The following is a 20,183-nucleotide window of genomic DNA, read 5'->3' as shown; positions in this document are numbered from 1 at the left end:
CGCCTCCTTTCCTGTCCTGCACATGGATCCTACATTACAACCACCTTCCTGACAGTAACATCCACATGAATGAACACCAGGTCCAAGAGTTTCCCAGCAGAACATTAGATTAAACAGTAGATGGTTTAAGTGCTGTTTACTTCTCCCATCAGTGGTCATAATGTTGTGGCTGACGTTTGCAAAGTGGTTTATTTTTATAAGCTCATTTCTCCTGTGTGTTATCACTACTCCTCTGTGGTTCATCACCGTGTTCACATTCATGTCCAGGTCAGATAATAATAATTAAACACTCACATCACGTCTGTTTCCAAACATTTAAACTTTAAGCTGTAGAAACAAGCCTTGTGTGTTAGTGTGTCAACATGTTTTGATCACTGTTCAATGACCATGATCATTTCTGGAGATATTCTGAGATTATAATCTATAATTTCTCGTCCCGGCCACAGTTTACACTCTACACACATGATGTTTTCCACAGTTGTAGACAAACTTGTTGTGTTTCTCACAATGTGCTCATCAAAGCAGTGAAACGTACAGAATTTAAACTGTGAGACTCTGAATGTGGTCACGTCTGTCTCTGCTCTGCATTAACTGTAATTCACACATTTTCACACACACACACACACACACACACATCCTTGTCTTTGTTGTATTGTAGGGTCACCGGACCAGACCATCCATTGTGGGATCCACCTTTTCTGGTGGTTGTACAGCCCTGAAAAAAATCATGTAGTGTCCTGAAGGGGGCATAAACACAGCTGTCACTTCAAATTATCAATCAGACAAAGTTGAGGTCCCAGACAAGACCAGGAACGACCTTCTGAGGACTTGTCAGGTATTTAGCAACACGTGAGGTCAACATATACACACTTTCTGGTTCTTCTTCCTTTATGAGTACCATTTAACACAGTGTTAGGTTAAACTTACTACTGGGTTCCTCAACACCTTGACTGCTAAGAAGAGTGCTATACAGCAATAATGTAGAATGGTAATTAGTGGAGCTTGTCAGTTTTGATATAAATTTTGGTTTGGTAATTATCAAGTGTTTAAAATGTTAGGTGAAAACAGTAAACTTAAGCTTTTGGTTCAAACTTTTATTTTGCTGTATTTTTATTTACCAGTTAACCAACAAGTAAACAACGAAATAGACTAAACTGTGTTTACAAAAAATGAATTAACTAAATAAATAAATTAAATAAACTAAAAATAAGTCACGGATTCCACAGTTTCTATGTCCAGGACTACTTGTATACCAAAAAATAAAGCTGGTGACTAATTGACCAATTACTTCTAACTTTGTTCTTGCTCTTAGCAGCATGTAACTTAACAGCATGTATCTAACATAACAGCATGTATCTGGTATAACAGCAGAACATTAACAGTCTACTTTAAACTTTATTTTTTAGCGATGTGATTCTATTCTTTATGTAGAATTTTATGGCCAACCAATTTCTGTTTTTAAGTGCTTTGTTTTCGAGTCGAAGGCACTTATCACAGTCGCTTTTTCCTGGAACACGACATGATGTAATGAAGGACATCATGTGTTTCTCAACAGCACGTATCTCCTCTTTTTCCCACGTCCTTCGCTTGAAAGGTTGGCGACCTGTGAAAAGATAAACTCAAATAAAGTCAAATATTTCCATATGTTGCAATGCAAATGTTATTGGTGAGTAAACAATACTTTGATTGGTATAACTGTAGTGAAGGAAAATCAAGAAATGATGTGGAAGCAGCTCTGTGCAAAGCAAGTAGAAACAGGGAAGAAAAAGGTCCTCCAATAGCATGGTTCAACAAAGCCATCTGCATTTAATGTTGAATCAAGCTGCTACAACAGTGCATTGAGTCCCAAACATCACCTTAGCATGCAGCAGTTGCAGAGAGCTCTACAGTCCCTTACCCTTTTATGCTCTTACTAAAGGCAGATACTGGACATCCCGCACTGCAGATGCAGCATATCCTCTGAGCATACAGCACCTTATTCTGGAGAATATTTGATTGTTTTGGACTTTTTGGTATAATAACATGTACTTTAACAAAGCAAGCTCTCTCATAATAATTAGTGTATTAAGCACAATACCGAATAATTGGACAATTTTTAAATACAACTGTTAAAATATCAAAGAAATGTAATAGGGCACTACACAAGTTAAAAGACTTGTCAGTTTTGATTCACTGCGTGCAGATCATTTTTGGTGGTGACTTCACAAACAAGTTCATTTCTCTTTTTTTCAACAAAGACATTGTCAGTGATGAGTGAACATATTATTTAGATATACTGGCAATAAAACAGAGCCAACAGTAACACATTCTGATCTTAAAACTACCTCTTTCATTTTTTGATGACTTGCGGTGACAGGGTGGTGAACAGGTCATGTTGGCTTTTTCTGGTGCCGCTTTATCATGGTTCGCATCTGGTCTTGTGGAGTTGTTCTCTTCTATCTGACTGGATGTGGCTCGTCTCTCTTTAAACAAGAAGAAAAATAATTACGTTATAAATTGTGATATAATAAAAACAATTTCTTAATAACTTCATAATTCTTAAGTACTTCAAATACTTAAAATGCTTCTCATCAACCGCACAAGTGCTTAACAGAGTTTTTAACCGAATTTTACTGTCGAAGCCTATCTTCTTGAGTCTTACGAATGCCGAATCTCCAATCACAGATGAGTATGAATCTGATTAAGCTGTACTGCATGTTGTGGGCTATGGTGGTCCTAATTCACAGATCTTTAAGCTGTAGATAGCTTGACTAAGTCCATTACTTATCTTTATCTTATCTTATCAAACACAGCTCTCTACGTGAGCTGTGTTTGAGTAAATGCTACATGCTATATATCGTTGGAAAGCTCGTTTTCTCCTGATTTCAGTGATTATAGGATTGAACCAACACAGCCGACACGACCAACACATTTTGTTCAAAACAAAAAAAGCGAGAAACAAGCATAAATTCACCATAAAAGCCTCATATCGATCCAACAATCAATATTATCCGGATCAAAACGCTCCGTTTGTATCGCTAAGGGTCCTAACTGTTATTCGTCATCGTATTTTCAGTTCAAAAACTACTTTTAGGTCGATAAAAGTCCACGAACAGCTGTTTCAATGTGTTGGACGAAGACAGAAATACGTCGAAATCTTCTGTTTTATCAAAAAATAAGCAAGTATGAGCCGTCACCGGCCTTCAGAAGCCAATGAGAGTCAGAGCTGGAGAGAAGCCCCTCCCCCATTCTTTCAGCCACAGACTGAGCCAATAGCAGAGAGCGCAGCCGATGACGGGCGTTTCTTGTAGCCAATGAGCTGCTCCAAAGATCGACACACGTCAAGACCCGGAAGAGTTGCGTTCAAGGGGGCTCAGAGACGATGTGATTTTACTTCACCAATTCTGTACCAGTTACTCTATTAACTGTAAAATATGATTCCCCTGAGTGTCACCTTTCAGTGGACACCAAGATTATGATTGTATGTTGAAGTATTCAAAAGTTATGGCCTTTTCATTCAAACAGTACAGTTACAGTACTCCTGGTTATACACTTAGAAAAAAGGCTATAATAAACTCATTTTTGGTCATTTTTATATGTAATTTGAACTGGAAATAGGTAAGACTTTATTCTCTCATAATCTTGTGTTATCTAGTTTCCCTGGGTCCTCAGTTTCCTCTGAAGTCAACAGATAGCAAAAAAAATTCAGACGACCCCCCCGAAAAAAGTTTTTTTTTAACTGTGTGTCAGCCTAGATTCCTCAAGAACAATACCACTTAGAGGGATTCTTTTGTGATAGAAACGTCAGAGTCTTAGCTTTCAAAAGAGCCCAAGATCATGCATGAGCGCCAAACTGTTCATGAACAGCATTCAATTTACTTTGGGTATGTCCTAAATAGGCATTTTTCTGAAAAAAGGCCGGAATGTTAAGGGGTTAAAAAAGAAGTGAATATGTGCATATTTAAAACTATGTTGCTGTATATAAAAGGGAAATAAAACATCAACACTGGAAGAGTTTTAATCTTAAAACTTTACCTCTTTCACTTTTTGATGACTTGCGGTGACAGGGTGGTGGAAGTGTCATGCCGTCTTCCTGTGGTGCTTCTTCATTATGGCTTCCATGGGGCTCTGTGGTCTTGTTCTCTCTATGGCTGGATGTGGACTGTCTCTCTTTAAACAAGAAGTATAGTAATTATTAAGTTATCAATTTTGAGGCAATAAAAACCACAGTACCAACATAATTCCATCACTTATTCCTTAGTTTTCATCACTGTCAAAATTGTTTTTATTCATAGCTGTATTTATTCAGCTTTTAGTTATGGATGCATCTAATCCAGAGTAGGGCTGGGTTGAAAAGATCGATCCGCCGATTTTAAATTGATTCTCATTTTAATTCCCATAGATCGATTCCTACGTCCAAAGATTGATATATATAAATATATACCGAGGAGGACCTAGCAGTTTGAAGAAAATCAGAGGCAATGAATCCAAACACAGTGCGGGGCCTGGTAAACAAAGACATTTCCATAATAATAAATAAAGTGATAAATCTGGACCTTCTCTGTTCTTTTTAGTTCGATAATAATGAGGTAGAAATTTAAAAAAGTCCAAGCAGAGATTTTATTTTTATTCATTTATTTATTTTTAGGCTATTTATTTGCGTACTTTATACTCTTAAAGATTTAATAAAAGTGCATTTGTATTGCAGCAGCTTTTGGGTGAATTCTTAATGCTATATTTTAAATAATACACCAGGTTACTGTCCCAATAGCGGATCGAATCGAAATAATTGATTCTGGATCTTAAGAATCGGAATCGAATCAATTCTCGAAACTTGAATCGATACCCAGCCCTAATCTAGAGTTGTCTAATATAATCACTCATAAAAAATTGCTTTTATGAGTTTGTGCATACTGAATACTATGTCCATTAGCTACTTATTCTTAACAAAATATGGTTATTTGTAATAATCTTTTAATAACATAACGTCTTGTGACAAAAGAGCAGGGATACTACTAAGATCTGAGTTTAAAATACTTGAAAGGGACATCCCTAGAGAAATGAAAATCGTTCAGTGCATCATGGTGACAACTGAGACCATATAAAACTCACCTTCTGAGCCTGACTCGAAAACATCCTCTGTGTCACTGTCCAAATGCACGTTCTCTGTATGTTTGATGAGGAGAAGGAATGGGAATGACTATTAGTGAAGGCAAAATGCAACACATTAATTTTTCATACTTCAACAATATAATAGCCTAGAAAACACAGTATATTTGCTTGTTGTTTCTTTTAAGCAGGAATGTAATGAAGATGAATAATTAGTACCCTCAGGATCAATGTTGATGTCATCCAGAGTCTTTCCCTTAAATTCTGCCAGACGTCCCTTTTCAAGCGACAGGAGTACTTTGCTAATTTTGGCAAGTTGGAGGGTGCCCTCAGGAAGTCTGTAGAACTGGCGATGCACTCTTATATCATGGCCGAGAAAATCAGCTAACTGATCCAACTCTGTATTACTGAGGTTGAGTACTTGAGACAGAGTTCCTGTTTGTTTGCGCAGTTTTGTAGAGGTGAGACTTTCAGGAGTTTTTGCACCACAGGCCTTGGCAAAGTGTCGAAGGCAATCAGACCCACGGTAGCAGGTAAGAGCAGATGGTCTTGCAAATAGGTATATGTTCTCCAGAGGAACCCCACATTCTTGTCGTTTGCTCACAAGCATATCCAGTGCTTGCTGCATCGATGGGGTCAAAAGCACAGGAACTTTTCTTCCCCTTTTCCCCCTTATCTCTACCCTCCTGAAGTGTTGACACAGTTTCTTTTCAAGTTCAGAGAGGACTAGATTCACATCTTCCAGAGGGTCAGATGGATTTTTTGACAGATATGCAGAAAGGGGCATTTTTGACACCTCCCCTGCTCTTCGTCGATTAAACAAAATGACTTGAGTCAGAGTGATCTTTGTCAATTGTCCCATGTCTGGGAGGACGTGTCTGTGGACAGCTCGCTGAGAATTTGTTGTTGCTGCTCATCTAAATAAGAATGAAGAGTCTGCACATCTTTTGTGAAAGGTAGCAAAAGAGGGGCATTCCACTTAGATTCCTGAAGGGTTCTCAGTGATGCAGCTGATACCATTTCATTCCATCTGGTTTCATATATTCTGCGAAATGTACGAGCATCTTTTGCTGCACTGTAGTTGTTCAGTACATTCTCACGGCTCTCCACAAGCATTGAAATCTTTGTCAAACTATGTCCAATTTTGAGAGCAAGACTTGGACGCATGTATGTATTTGTTTCACTGTCATGGCCTGCCACTTGTTTCACTGCTTCCACAACATGCATGAAATTTGCAGGTTGGATGTGGTCTTGAATGGTCTTTAACGGAGTGATCTTTCTTGAACATATCAAAAGTCTTCCCAGCTCTCGTAGTTTCTGACGAATGTATTCATGTTTTCCAACATCATATCCAAGTCGGTTATACAGATGCTCACCATATTCCATGATACAGACATCATATTTGACTGCAGAATAAACGTCATCTTGAACCATGTTGTTCAGTAGTTTCCAAAATTCTACTTTGACTCCTGGTGGTGGTGGTGTGGCAAATGCACAGAGAGCTTGGACACGGGTTTTGCCAGGTTTTTTTGGCGCACCAGGCTTAAACTTGCAGATCATCATGTGCCGCCAAAGTAGTTTCTTTGCAAAAAAGCCTTGACAGTATATACAATGCAGGAAATTCCGTGCTTGGGAATCCTTTTTTGGTTGCTTGCGAGGAACAAGATCTCCCATGCCAGTATTGAGTACTTCAACATTGTGAGCAAAGTTTCCCCTATTTCTCAAATGATCCAGGTGCATTCTTCGTTCCTTGGAGCCTTTTGGGAAGGACAGAGCTTGTGCAACCTCAGGCTTGTTGTGATGTGCACGCTCTAGATGCCTTGCCATTTTTCCAACTCCCATCTTACAGTACAAGCAGTACTGCTTTTTGTTGTACAGTCTTGACCCATCTTCCTTTTTACAAACAGCAACTATGGGAAGACCCATGCCATCATGTGAGGAAGAAGCCCTATCAGGAAGATTGTGGACAAGATCTGTTTTTGAGTTTTGCAAGAGTTTCAGCGCTCCAGGTGCTGATGTGTTTTCCAATGGGGCTTCCATGGTTCCTTTTTGACTCTGTTTTGATGACTGTCCATTGCTGGATCGTGCTGTAGGCCAAGATACACTGTTGGAAGACTTTCTTTTACGACTCACAACCAAGCCGATTTCTTTTCGTAGGAGAGAGCGCCCCCTGTTAAGGCTCTGTTTTGATGAATCATCACTGAATTCTGTTGGTGTTCTGCCGCCGTCTCTGAAGTTATCCACTGTTCTTTCAAGGCATCCGAGAATGCTATCCTTCTGGTGATCATGCTCAATTATGTCACTAGTGTCTGTACCGTCTGAGTCATCATCACAAGTGTGAGGAACATATTCTTCTTCACTGTCATCTGAGCTTGGGTCAAAAAGCTCATCTGAATCAAAATCTATCGGTTGTATATCTTAAGAAGAGAAAATGTAACTAAAGTCAGTAAATAACTTACAATATACTTTGCACATTTTCTCACACTACCAGAAAAGAAATGTTAACAAAAATGCATTAGTGTGCATTAGTGTATATTATGTGTTTGTTGTTTACCTGTATGCTTTTGGTCCTCCTCAGTTTTGGAATCGAATCTTGGTCTTGTTTGGAGAGGTTGGAATCGTCAGAATTTGCAAATGAAGTCTGGAAAGTCCAAAACAAATGTGGGCACTCAGAATTACATAAGACTTAAAACCATGATTATACGGTTGCAGATTCATCACTGATATAATGTAGATATATTAATTGCATTTCAATACATAATATTTTAAATTCCAAAATAGTGTTTAAGCGTTGACTTTACTTCACTATCTATGATGTATGTTCATGTTTAAGGGCACTGTGTGCTGCATGAACCATTAGACTTGGAAACAAGCAATAGTAGTGCATGGTAAGGGGAATTTAACTAATGAGCATCATCTGGTGTATCTAGTAGAGATCAAACTGTGTTTAATTTCAGTGGCACTGGTCATACATGGTGTTTGTTCATGTTTATGGGGAGACAAGACACAATAAATGTACTTAAACTGGGTCAATATCAGTCAGTTAACGGCGTCCCCACAACAAGGTTGGACCTGACAGAGTGTGTAAGAGTGGGGGTGGTTGCAGCTAAACAATGGTCTCCTCAAAACTACTGGACCCCATGAAAACACAAAACCCAGAATGTGCTTGACAGCATACTTATGACTTCAGAGTAACACCTCAAATAACCTCACTTCACGATATGATCAAACAGGAAATACTTTAGGAGTACAAATATACAAATAAAACCATTAAATGCAGTGTAGTACCTCATCTGGGGACACAGAAGACTTCTGAGGATGCTGCTTTATTGCTGTGGAGATATCAGCTTCAGTAACCTCAGTGACGGTTGATTGTCCTCCAGCCTGAAAAATGAGTTCCACATTACTATTGAGTAGGTTCAAGCAGCAACAGTATTTCAGTCCAACAACAGTAACCGTAAGCAGACTCACAAGACAACAGTAATGATTGTTGAGCAATTTTGTTAGGTTCAAGGTGGCTCTGACTTTATGTCATATTTTATGTTGCCTACTGTAGCTCTGCATGAACCATTAGACTTGGAAACAAGCAATAGTAGTGCATGGCAGGGGGAATTTAAGCTATGAGAAACATCTGGTGTATCTAGTAGAGATCAAACTGTGTTTAATTTCAGTGGCAGTGGTCATACATGGTGTTTGTTCATGTTTATGGGGAGACAAGACACAATAAATGTACTTAAACTGGGTAAATATCAGTCAGTTAACGGCATCCCCACAACAAGGTTGGACCTGACAGAGTGTGTAAGAGTGGGGGTGGTTACAGCTAAACAACGGTCTCCTCAAAACTACTGGACCCCATGAAAACACAAAACCCAGAATGTGCTTGACAGCATACTTATGACTTCAGAGTAACACCTCAAATAACCTCACTTCACGATATGATCAAACAGGAAATACTTTAGGAGTACAAATATACAAATAAAACCATTAAATGCAGTGTAGTACCTCATCTGGGGACACAGAAGACTTCTGAGGATGCTGCTTTCTGGCTGTGGAGATATCAGCTTCAGTAACCTCAGTGACGGTTGATTGTCCTCCAGCCTGAAAAATGAGTTCCACATTACTATTGAGTAGGTTCAAGCAGCAACAGTATTTCAGTCCAACAACAGTAACCGTAAGCAGACTCACAAGACAACAGTAATGATTGTTGAGCAATTTTGTTAGGTTCAAGGTGGCTCTGACTTTATGTCATATTTTATGTTGCCTACTGTAGCTCTGCATGAACCATTAGACTTGGAAACAAGCAATAGTAGTGCATGGTAAGGGGAATTTAACTAATGAGCATCATCTGGTGTATCTAGTAGAGATCAAACTGTGTTTAATTTCAGTGGCACTGGTCATACATGGTGTTTGTTCATGTTTATGGGGAGACAAGACACAATAAATGTACTTAAACTGGGTCAATATCAGTCAGTTAACGGCGTCCCCACAACAAGGTTGGACCTGACAGAGTGTGTAAGAGTGGGGGTGGTTGCAGCTAAACAATGGTCTCCTCAAAACTACTGGACCCCATGAAAACACAAAACCCAGAATGTGCTTGACAGCATACTTATGACTTCAGAGTAACACCTCAAATAACCTCACTTCACGATATGATCAAACAGAAAATACTTTAGGAGTACAAATATACAAATAAAACCATTAAATGCAGTGTAGTACCTCATCTGGGGACACAGAAGACTTCTGAGGATGCTGCTTTCTGGCTGTGGAGATATCAGCTTCAGTAACCTCAGTGACGGTTGATTGTCCTCCAGCCTGAAAAATGAGTTCCACATTACTATTGAGTAGGTTCAAGCAGCAACAGTATTTCAGTCCAACAACAGTAACCGTAAGCAGACTCACAAGACAACAGTAATGATTGTTGAGCAATTTTGTTAGGTTCAAGGTGGCTCTGACTTTATGTCATATTTTATGTTGCCTACTGTAGCTCTGCATGAACCATTAGACTTGGAAACAAGCAATAGTAGTGCATGGTAAGGGGAATTTAACTAATGAGCATCATCTGGTGTATCTAGTAGAGATCAAACTGTGTTTAATTTCAGTGGCACTGGTCATACATGGTGTTTGTTCATGTTTATGGGGAGACAAGACACAATAAATGTACTTAAACTGGGTCAATATCAGTCAGTTAACGGCGTCCCCACAACAAGGTTGGACCTGACAGAGTGTGTAAGAGTGGGGGTGGTTGCAGCTAAACAATGGTCTCCTCAAAACTACTGGACCCCATGAAAACACAAAACCCAGAATGTGCTTGACAGCATACTTATGACTTCAGAGTAACACCTCAAATAACCTCACTTCACGATATGATCAAACAGGAAATACTTTAGGAGTACAAATATACAAATAAAACCATTAAATGCAGTGTAGTACCTCATCTGGGGACACAGAAGACTTCTGAGGATGCTGCTTTCTGGCTGTGGAGATATCAGCTTCAGTAACCTCAGTGACGGTTGATTGTCCTCCAGCCTGAAAAATGAGTTCCACATTACTATTGAGTAGGTTCAAGCAGCAACAGTATTTCAGTCAACAACAGTAACCGTAAGCAGACTCACAAGACAACAGTAATGATTGTTGAGCAATTTTGTTAGGTTCAAGGTGGCTCTGACTTTATGTCATATTTTATGTTGCCTACTGTAGCTCTGCATGAACCATTAGACTTGGAAACAAGCAATAGTAGTGCATGGCAGGGGGAATTTAAGCTATGAGAAACATCTGGTGTATCTAGTAGAGATCAAACTGTGTTTAATTTCAGTGGCAGTGGTCATACATGGTGTTTGTTCATGTTTATGGGGAGACAAGACACAATAAATGTACTTAAACTGGGTAAATATCAGTCAGTTAACGGCATCCCCACAACAAGGTTGGACCTGACAGAGTGTGTAAGAGTGGGGGTGGTTACAGCTAAACAATGGTCTCCTCAAAACTACTGGACCCCATGAAAACACAAAACCCAGAATGTGCTTGACAGCATACTTATGACTTCAGAGTAACACCTCAAATAACCTCACTTCACGATATGATCAAACAGGAAATACTTTAGGAGTACAAATATACAAATAAAACCATTAAATGCAGTGTAGTACCTCATCTGGGGACACAGAAGACTTCTGAGGATGCTGCTTTCTGGCTGTGGAGATATCAGCTTCAGTAACCTCAGTGACGGTTGATTGTCCTCCAGCCTGAAAAATGAGTTCCACATTACTATTGAGTAGGTTCAAGCAGCAACAGTATTTCAGTCCAACAACAGTAACCGTAAGCAGACTCACAAGACAACAGTAATGATTGTTGAGCAATTTTGTTAGGTTCAAGGTGGCTCTGACTTTATGTCATATTTTATGTTGCCTACTGTAGCTCTGCATGAACCATTAGACTTGGAAACAAGCAATAGTAGTGCATGGTAAGGGGAATTTAACTAATGAGCATCATCTGGTGTATCTAGTAGAGATCAAACTGTGTTTAATTTCAGTGGCACTGGTCATACATGGTGTTTGTTCATGTTTATGGGGAGACAAGACACAATAAATGTACTTAAACTGGGTAAATATCAGTCAGTTAACGGCATCCCCACAACAAGGTTGGACCTGACAGAGTGTGTAAGAGTGGGGGTGGTTACAGCTAAACAATGGTCTCCTCAAAACTACTGGACCCATGAAAACACAAAACCCAGAATGTGCTTGACAGCATACTTATGACTTCAGAGTAACACCTCAAATAACCTCACTTCACGATATGATCAAACAGGAAATACTTTAGGAGTACAAATATACAAATAAAACCATTAAATGCAGTGTAGTACCTCATCTGGGGACACAGAAGACTTCTGAGGATGCTGCTTTCTGGCTGTGGAGATATCAGCTTCAGTAACCTCAGTGACGGTTGATTGTCCTCCAGCCTGAAAAATGAGTTCCACATTACTATTGAGTAGGTTCAAGCAGCAACAGTATTTCAGTCCAACAACAGTAACCGTAAGCAGACTCACAAGACAACAGTAATGATTGTTGAGCAATTTTGTTAGGTTCAAGGTGGCTCTGACTTTATGTCATATTTTATGTTGCCTACTGTAGCTCTGCATGAACCATTAGACTTGGAAACAAGCAATAGTAGTGCATGGTAAGGGGAATTTAACTAATGAGCATCATCTGGTGTATCTAGTAGAGATCAAACTGTGTTTAATTTCAGTGGCACTGGTCATACATGGTGTTTGTTCATGTTTATGGGGAGACAAGACACAATAAATGTACTTAAACTGGGTCAATATCAGTCAGTTAACGGCGTCCCCACAACAAGGTTGGACCTGACAGAGTGTGTAAGAGTGGGGGTGGTTGCAGCTAAACAATGGTCTCCTCAAAACTACTGGACCCATGAAAACACAAAACCCAGAATGTGCTTGACAGCATACTTATGACTTCAGAGTAACACCTCAAATAACCTCACTTCACGATATGATCAAACAGGAAATACTTTAGGAGTACAAATATACAAATAAAACCATTAAATGCAGTGTAGTACCTCATCTGGGGACACAGAAGACTTCTGAGGATGCTGCTTTCTGGCTGTGGAGATATCAGCTTCAGTAACCTCAGTCATGGTTGATTGTCCTCCAGCCTGAAAAATGAGTTCCACATTACTATTGAGTAGGTTCAAGCAGCAACAGTATTTCAGTCCAACAACAGTAACCGTAAGCAGACTCACAAGACAACAGTAATGATTGTTGAGCAATTTTGTTAGGTTCAAGGTGGCTCTGACTTTATGTCATATTTTATGTTGCCTACTGTAGCTCTGCATGAACCATTAGACTTGGAAACAAGCAATAGTAGTGCATGGTAAGGGGAATTTAACTAATGAGCATCATCTGGTGTATCTAGTAGAGATCAAACTGTGTTTAATTTCAGTGGCACTGGTCATACATGGTGTTTGTTCATGTTTATGGGGAGACAAGACACAATAAATGTACTTAAACTGGGTAAATATCAGTCAGTTAACGGCGTCCCCACAACAAGGTTGGACCTGACAGAGTGTGTAAGAGTGGGGGTGGTTACAGCTAAACAACGGTCTCCTCAAAACTACTGGACCCCATGAAAACACAAAACCCAGAATGTGCTTGACAGCATACTTATGACTTCAGAGTAACACCTCAAATAACCTCACTTCACGATATGATCAAACAGGAAATACTTTAGGAGTACAAATATACAAATAAAACCATTAAATGCAGTGTAGTACCTCATCTGGGGACACAGAAGACTTCTGAGGATGCTGCTTTCTGGCTGTGGAGATATCAGCTTCAGTAACCTCAGTGACGGTTGATTGTCCTCCAGCCTGAAAAATGAGTTCCACATTACTATTGAGTAGGTTCAAGCAGCAACAGTATTTCAGTCCAACAACAGTAACCGTAAGCAGACTCACAAGACAACAGTAATGATTGTTGAGCAATTTTGTTAGGTTCAAGGTGGCTCTGACTTTATGTCATATTTTATGTTGCCTACTGTAGCTCTGCATGAACCATTAGACTTGGAAACAAGCAATAGTAGTGCATGGTAAGGGGAATTTAACTAATGAGCATCATCTGGTGTATCTAGTAGAGATCAAACTGTGTTTAATTTCAGTGGCACTGGTCATACATGGTGTTTGTTCATGTTTATGGGGAGACAAGACACAATAAATGTACTTAAACTGGGTCAATATCAGTCAGTTAACGGCGTCCCCACAACAAGGTTGGACCTGACAGAGTGTGTAAGAGTGGGGGTGGTTACAGCTAAACAACGGTCTCCTCAAAACTACTGGACCCCATGAAAACACAAAACCCAGAATGTGCTTGACAGCATACTTATGACTTCAGAGTAACACCTCAAATAACCTCACTTCACGATATGATCAAACAGGAAATACTTTAGGAGTACAAATATACAAATAAAACCATTAAATGCAGTGTAGTACCTCATCTGGGGACACAGAAGACTTCTGAGGATGCTGCTTTCTGGCTGTGGAGATATCAGCTTCAGTAACCTCAGTGACGGTTGATTGTCCTCCAGCCTGAAAAATGAGTTCCACATTACTATTGAGTAGGTTCAAGCAGCAACAGTATTTCAGTCCAACAACAGTAACCGTAAGCAGACTCACAAGACAACAGTAATGATTGTTGAGCAATTTTGTTAGGTTCAAGGTGGCTCTGACTTTATGTCATATTTTATGTTGCCTACTGTAGCTCTGCATGAACCATTAGACTTGGAAACAAGCAATAGTAGTGCATGGCAGGGGGAATTTAAGCTATGAGAAACATCTGGTGTATCTAGTAGAGATCAAACTGTGTTTAATTTCAGTGGCAGTGGTCATACATGGTGTTTGTTCATGTTTATGGGGAGACAAGACACAATAAATGTACTTAAACTGGGTAAATATCAGTCAGTTAACGGCATCCCCACAACAAGGTTGGACCTGACAGAGTGTGTAAGAGTGGGGGTGGTTACAGCTAAACAACGGTCTCCTCAAAACTACTGGACCCCATGAAAACACAAAACCCAGAATGTGCTTGACAGCATACTTATGACTTCAGAGTAACACCTCAAATAACCTCACTTCACGATATGATCAAACAGGAAATACTTTAGGAGTACAAATATACAAATAAAAACATTAAATGCAGTGTAGTACCTCATCTGGGGACACAGAAGACTTCTGAGGATGCTGCTTTCTGGCTGTGGAGATATCAGCTTCAGTAACCTCAGTGACGGTTGATTGTCCTCCAGCCTGAAAAATGAGTTCCACATTACTATTGAGTAGGTTCAAGCAGCAACAGTATTTCAGTCCAACAACAGTAACCGTAAGCAGACTCACAAGACAACAGTAATGATTGTTGAGCAATTTTGTTAGGTTCAAGGTGGCTCTGACTTTATGTCATATTTTATGTTGCCTACTGTAGCTCTGCATGAACCATTAGACTTGGAAACAAGCAATAGTAGTGCATGGTAAGGGGAATTTAACTAATGAGCATCATCTGGTGTATCTAGTAGAGATCAAACTGTGTTTAATTTCAGTGGCACTGGTCATACATGGTGTTTGTTCATGTTTATGGGGAGACAAGACACAATAAATGTACTTAAACTGGGTCAATATCAGTCAGTTAACGGCGTCCCCACAACAAGGTTGGACCTGACAGAGTGTGTAAGAGTGGGGTGGTTGCAGCTAAACAATGGTCTCCTCAAAACTACTGGACCCCATGAAAACACAAAACCCAGAATGTGCTTGACAGCATACTTATGACTTCAGAGTAACACCTCAAATAACCTCACTTCACGATATGATCAAACAGGAAATACTTTAGGAGTACAAATATACAAATAAAACCATTAAATGCAGTGTAGTACCTCATCTGGGGACACAGAAGACTTCTGAGGATGCTGCTTTCTGGCTGTGGAGATATCAGCTTCAGTAACCTCAGTGACGGTTGATTGTCCTCCAGCCTGAAAAATGAGTTCCACATTACTATTGAGTAGGTTCAAGCAGCAACAGTATTTCAGTCCAACAACAGTAACCGTAAGCAGACTCACAAGACAACAGTAATGATTGTTGAGCAATTTTGTTAGGTTCAAGGTGGCTCTGACTTTATGTCATATTTTATGTTGCCTACTGTAGCTCTGCATGAACCATTAGACTTGGAAACAAGCAATAGTAGTGCATGGTAAGGGGAATTTAACTAATGAGCATCATCTGGTGTATCTAGTAGAGATCAAACTGTGTTTAATTTCAGTGGCACTGGTCATACATGGTGTTTGTTCATGTTTATGGGGAGACAAGACACAATAAATGTACTTAAACTGGGTCAATATCAGTCAGTTAACGGCGTCCCCACAACAAGGTTGGACCTGACAGAGTGTGTAAGAGTGGGGGTGGTTGCAGCTAAACAATGGTCTCCTCAAAACTACTGGACCCCATGAAAACACAAAACCCAGAATGTGCTTGACAGCATACTTATGACTTCAGAGTAACACCTCAAATAACCTCACTTCACGATATGATCAAACAGGAAATACTTTAGGAGTACAAATATACAAATAAAACCATTAAATGCAGTGTAGTACCTCATCTGGGGACACAGAAGACTTCTGAGGATGCTGCTTTCTGGCTGTGGAGATATCAGCTTCAGTAACCTCAGTGACGGTTGATTGTCCTCCAGCCTGAAAAATGAGTTCCACATTACTATTGAGTAGGTTCAAGCAGCAACAGTATTTCAGTCCAACAACAGTAACCGTAAGCAGACTCACAAGACAACAGTAATGATTGTTGAGCAATTTTGTTAGGTTCAAGGTGGCTCTGACTTTATGTCATATTTTATGTTGCCTACTGTAGCTCTGCATGAACCATTAGACTTGGAAACAAGCAATAGTAGTGCATGGTAAGGGGAATTTAACTAATGAGCATCATCTGGTGTATCTAGTAGAGATCAAACTGTGTTTAATTTCAGTGGCACTGGTCATACATTGTGTTTGTTCATGTTTATGGGGAGACAAGACACAATAAATGTACTTAAACTGGGTCAATATCAGTCAGTTAACGGCGTCCCCACAACAAGGTTGGACCTGACAGAGTGTGTAAGAGTGGGGGTGGTTGCAGCTAAACAATGGTCTCCTCAAAACTACTGGACCCATGAAAACACAAAACCCAGAATGTGCTTGACAGCATACTTATGACTTCAGAGTAACACCTCAAATAACCTCACTTCACGATATGATCAAACAGGAAATACTTTAGGAGTACAAATATACAAATAAAACCATTAAATGCAGTGTAGTACCTCATCTGGGGACACAGAAGACTTCTGAGGATGCTGATTTCTGGCTGTGGAGATATCAGCTTCAGTAACCTCAGTCATGGTTGATTGTCCTCCAGCCTGAAAAATGAGTTCCACATTACTATTGAGTAGGTTCAAGCAGCAACAGTATTTCAGTCCAACAACAGTAACCGTAAGCAGACTCACAAGACAACAGTAATGATTGTTGAGCAATTTTGTTAGGTTCAAGGTGGCTCTGACTTTATGTCATATTTTATGTTGCCTACTGTAGCTCTGCATGAACCATTAGACTTGGAAACAAGCAATAGTAGTGCATGGTAAGGGGAATTTAACTAATGAGCATCATCTGGTGTATCTAGTAGAGATCAAACTGTGTTTAATTTCAGTGGCACTGGTCATACATGGTGTTTGTTCATGTTTATGGGGAGACAAGACACAATAAATGTACTTAAACTGGGTAAATATCAGTCAGTTAACGGCATCCCCACAACAAGGTTGGACCTGACAGAGTGTGTAAGAGTGGGGGTGGTTACAGCTAAACAACGGTCTCCTCAAAACTACTGGACCCCATGAAAACACAAAACCCAGAATGTGCTTGACAGCATACTTATGACTTCAGAGTAACACCTCAAATAACCTCACTTCACGATATGATCAAACAGGAAATACTTTAGGAGTACAAATATACAAATAAAACCATTAAATGCAGTGTAGTACCTCATCTGGGGACACAGAAGACTTCTGAGGATGCTGATTTCTGGCTGTGGAGATATCAGCTTCAGTAACCTCAGTGACGGTTGATTGTCCTCCAGCCTGAAAAATGAGTTCCACATTACTATTGAGTAGGTTCAAGCAGCAACAGTATTTCAGTCCAACAACAGTAACCGTAAGCAGACTCACAAGACAACAGTAATGATTGTTGAGCAATTTTGTTAGGTTCAAGGTGGCTCTGACTTTATGTCATATTTTATGTTGCCTACTGTAGCTCTGCATGAACCATTAGACTTGGAAACAAGCAATAGTAGTGCATGGTAAGGGGAATTTAACTAATGAGCATCATCTGGCGTATCTAGTAGAGATCAAACTGTGTTTAATTTCAGTGGCACTGGTCATACATGGTGTTTGTTCATGTTTATGGGGAGACAAGACACAATAAATGTACTTAAACTGGGTCAATATCAGTCAGTTAACGGCGTCCCCACAACAAGGTTGGACCTGACAGAGTGTGTAAGAGTGGGGGTGGTTGCAGCTAAACAATGGTCTCCTCAAAACTACTGGACCCATGAAAACACAAAACCCAGAATGTGCTTGACAGCATACTTATGACTTCAGAGTAACACCTCAAATAACCTCACTTCACGATATGATCAAACAGGAAATACTTTAGGAGTACAAATATACAAATAAAACCATTAAATGCAGTGTAGTACCTCATCTGGGGACACAGAAGACTTCTGAGGATGCTGCTTTATTGCTGTGGAGATATCAGCTTCAGTAACCTCAGTGACGGTTGATTGTCCTCCAGCCTGAAAAATGAGTTCCACATTACTATTGAGTAGGTTCAAGCAGCAACAGTATTTCAGTCCAACAACAGTAACCGTAAGCAGACTCACAAGACAACAGTAATGATTGTTGAGCAATTTTGTTAGGTTCAAGGTGGCTCTGACTTTATGTCATATTTTATGTTGCCTACTGTAGCTCTGCATGAACCATTAGACTTGGAAACAAGCAATAGTAGTGCATGGTAAGGGGAATTTAACTAATGAGCATCATCTGGTGTATCTAGTAGAGATCAAACTGTGTTTAATTTCAGTGGCACTGGTCATACATGGTGTTTGTTCATGTTTATGGGGAGACAAGACACAATAAATGTACTTAAACTGGGTCAATATCAGTCAGTTAACGGCGTCCCCACAACAAGGTTGGACCTGACAGAGTGTGTAAGAGTGAGGCACCTTAAACCAGTGCAAACACAATATTTTGTTTGAACAACACTTTTACATTGACCTTCAGCTATTCAGTTTGATACCTTTTTCCTCCAAGGCCAGTCATTTCCTCCATAGTCATATGTTATTTCTTCTCCAGGTTTGATGTCCCTCAGAGCAAAAAGAAACAGGTGTGGCTTGCCTTCAGAGATGACCTTCTGCATCTTGCAGTTTGGATGGTTGTGGTCATCATTGACTAGTCTTCCTAGACTACCATCTTCTAGAGCTGCATCAATACTACAAAAAAAATATTTATAATAATAACTCATATAAGTTATCTGACTTTAATTGACTGTTATAGTTGCTAACTTTTAAACAAAACAGTTGAGAGGCTTACCACCATAGTCTGTCCCGCCAGTAGAAGTCAAACATGAAAACAGCACACCGAGCATGATATGACCCCCTCCTCCTCTGGGATTCTTGGAAATTTATTAATTCCCCCCTGTACTCCACCACAAAATCTCCTTTGCAAAAATTAGCCTTGGCAAACACTCCACGACCTGGTGCACACATAGAAACAGCAGATTATTTAATGCAACAATAAGCTAAAGAAGAAAAGTAATTCCATATATATAATGAAATTACCTCAAGACAACATAAAATTCATAGAAGTTACATACCTTGGTAATGAATGCATAAATTGGATTCAAATTGAGATACCACGTAAATAATAACTGAGTGTCTTTGATTATGTGGATCCTGCTGGAACACTATATTCCCAAACCATTCATGAACTGGTTGTGGCAATTATTCAGTCAGGCAACTACAATAGAACTAAGCAAGCAAAATAAAATGAGCTCCCCGTTTTTCTTTTCAAAATAAAAAGTATTACCAAGTACAAGAAAAACAGAAACAGAAGCTACAAACTATCAAAACCAATGTATACTGAAAACACAAACACCATACCTTTAAATGAGTTGATGTATTTCACTTCCAACTCATATATTTTGTCGAGGGCCTTAGCTGCATGTTCTATTGCATCTTGTTTAGGAGGTTTCTTGCGTCTCAGCGTAGCCATTGGAAATCCTATAATCACATTTGACAATTGCTAATCATAATTTATGTCAATAGATATTTCACAGGAATTTATATATAAATACACACGTATGTATATTTGTTATGGGGAAATTAAATTAGGACTAGATGGGATTAAGAACTGTAAGTGAATTGTATACTGTAAATCTGTAATTAGAAACCTCATAGGCCTACACATTAAAAAAAAAAAAGTAATTGCAGATATATTTTATTAGTACGGAAGTCCT

At 39.5% G+C, this 20,183-nt stretch overlaps 1 protein-coding gene and 2 long non-coding RNA genes across 3 annotated transcripts; all 3 read right to left on the bottom strand.

Moving 5' to 3' along the window:
- Window positions 1-660: 660 nt before the first annotated feature.
- On the bottom strand, window positions 661-5,791 carry LOC125003415. Its single transcript, XM_047577350.1, has 5 exons — window positions 5,308-5,791; window positions 5,092-5,145; window positions 4,015-4,149; window positions 2,325-2,462; window positions 661-737 (listed from the first exon to the last, which is right to left on the bottom strand). The coding sequence occupies exons 1-5, from the start codon at window positions 5,714-5,716 to the stop codon at window positions 661-663; spliced, it is 813 nt and encodes a 270-aa protein (XP_047433306.1). The 5' UTR covers window positions 5,717-5,791.
- A 2,584-nt stretch (window positions 5,792-8,375) lies between these two features.
- On the bottom strand, window positions 8,376-16,241 carry LOC125003412. Its single transcript, XR_007112206.1, has 3 exons — window positions 16,227-16,241; window positions 12,658-12,753; window positions 8,376-8,472 (listed from the first exon to the last, which is right to left on the bottom strand). It is a non-coding gene; the product is annotated as an uncharacterized LOC125003412 (long non-coding RNA).
- Window positions 16,242-18,444: 2,203 nt separating this feature from the next.
- LOC125003411 lies at window positions 18,445-19,930 on the bottom strand. Its single transcript, XR_007112205.1, has 4 exons — window positions 19,828-19,930; window positions 19,259-19,421; window positions 18,966-19,158; window positions 18,445-18,462 (listed from the first exon to the last, which is right to left on the bottom strand). It is a non-coding gene; the product is annotated as an uncharacterized LOC125003411 (long non-coding RNA).
- Window positions 19,931-20,183: the final 253 nt, after the last annotated feature.

This window comes from Mugil cephalus, chromosome 24 (genome assembly GCF_022458985.1).
Source record: "Mugil cephalus isolate CIBA_MC_2020 chromosome 24, CIBA_Mcephalus_1.1, whole genome shotgun sequence".
Classification (NCBI taxonomy): domain Eukaryota; kingdom Metazoa; phylum Chordata; class Actinopteri; order Mugiliformes; family Mugilidae; genus Mugil; species Mugil cephalus.
The sequence above is the reverse complement of the archived record's forward strand: the minus strand, read 5'-3'. Positions and strand labels throughout refer to the sequence as shown.

What these genes read in the sequence shown, in the direction of transcription:
- LOC125003415 (XM_047577350.1), bottom strand. Translation starts at nt 5,716, where the DNA reads ATGCAGCAAGCACTGGATATGCTTGTGAGCAAACGACAAGAATGTGGG. An exon ending in GTCATCAAAAAGTGAAAGAG is followed by an intron (nt 2,463 to 4,014) that starts GTAAAGTTTTAA and finishes TCTTGTTTAAAG; the next exon opens with AGAGACGAGCCACATCCAGT. An exon ending in GTCATCAAAAAATGAAAGAG is followed by an intron (nt 738 to 2,324) that starts GTAGTTTTAAGA and finishes TGCCCCCTTCAG; the next exon opens with GACACTACATGATTTTTTTC.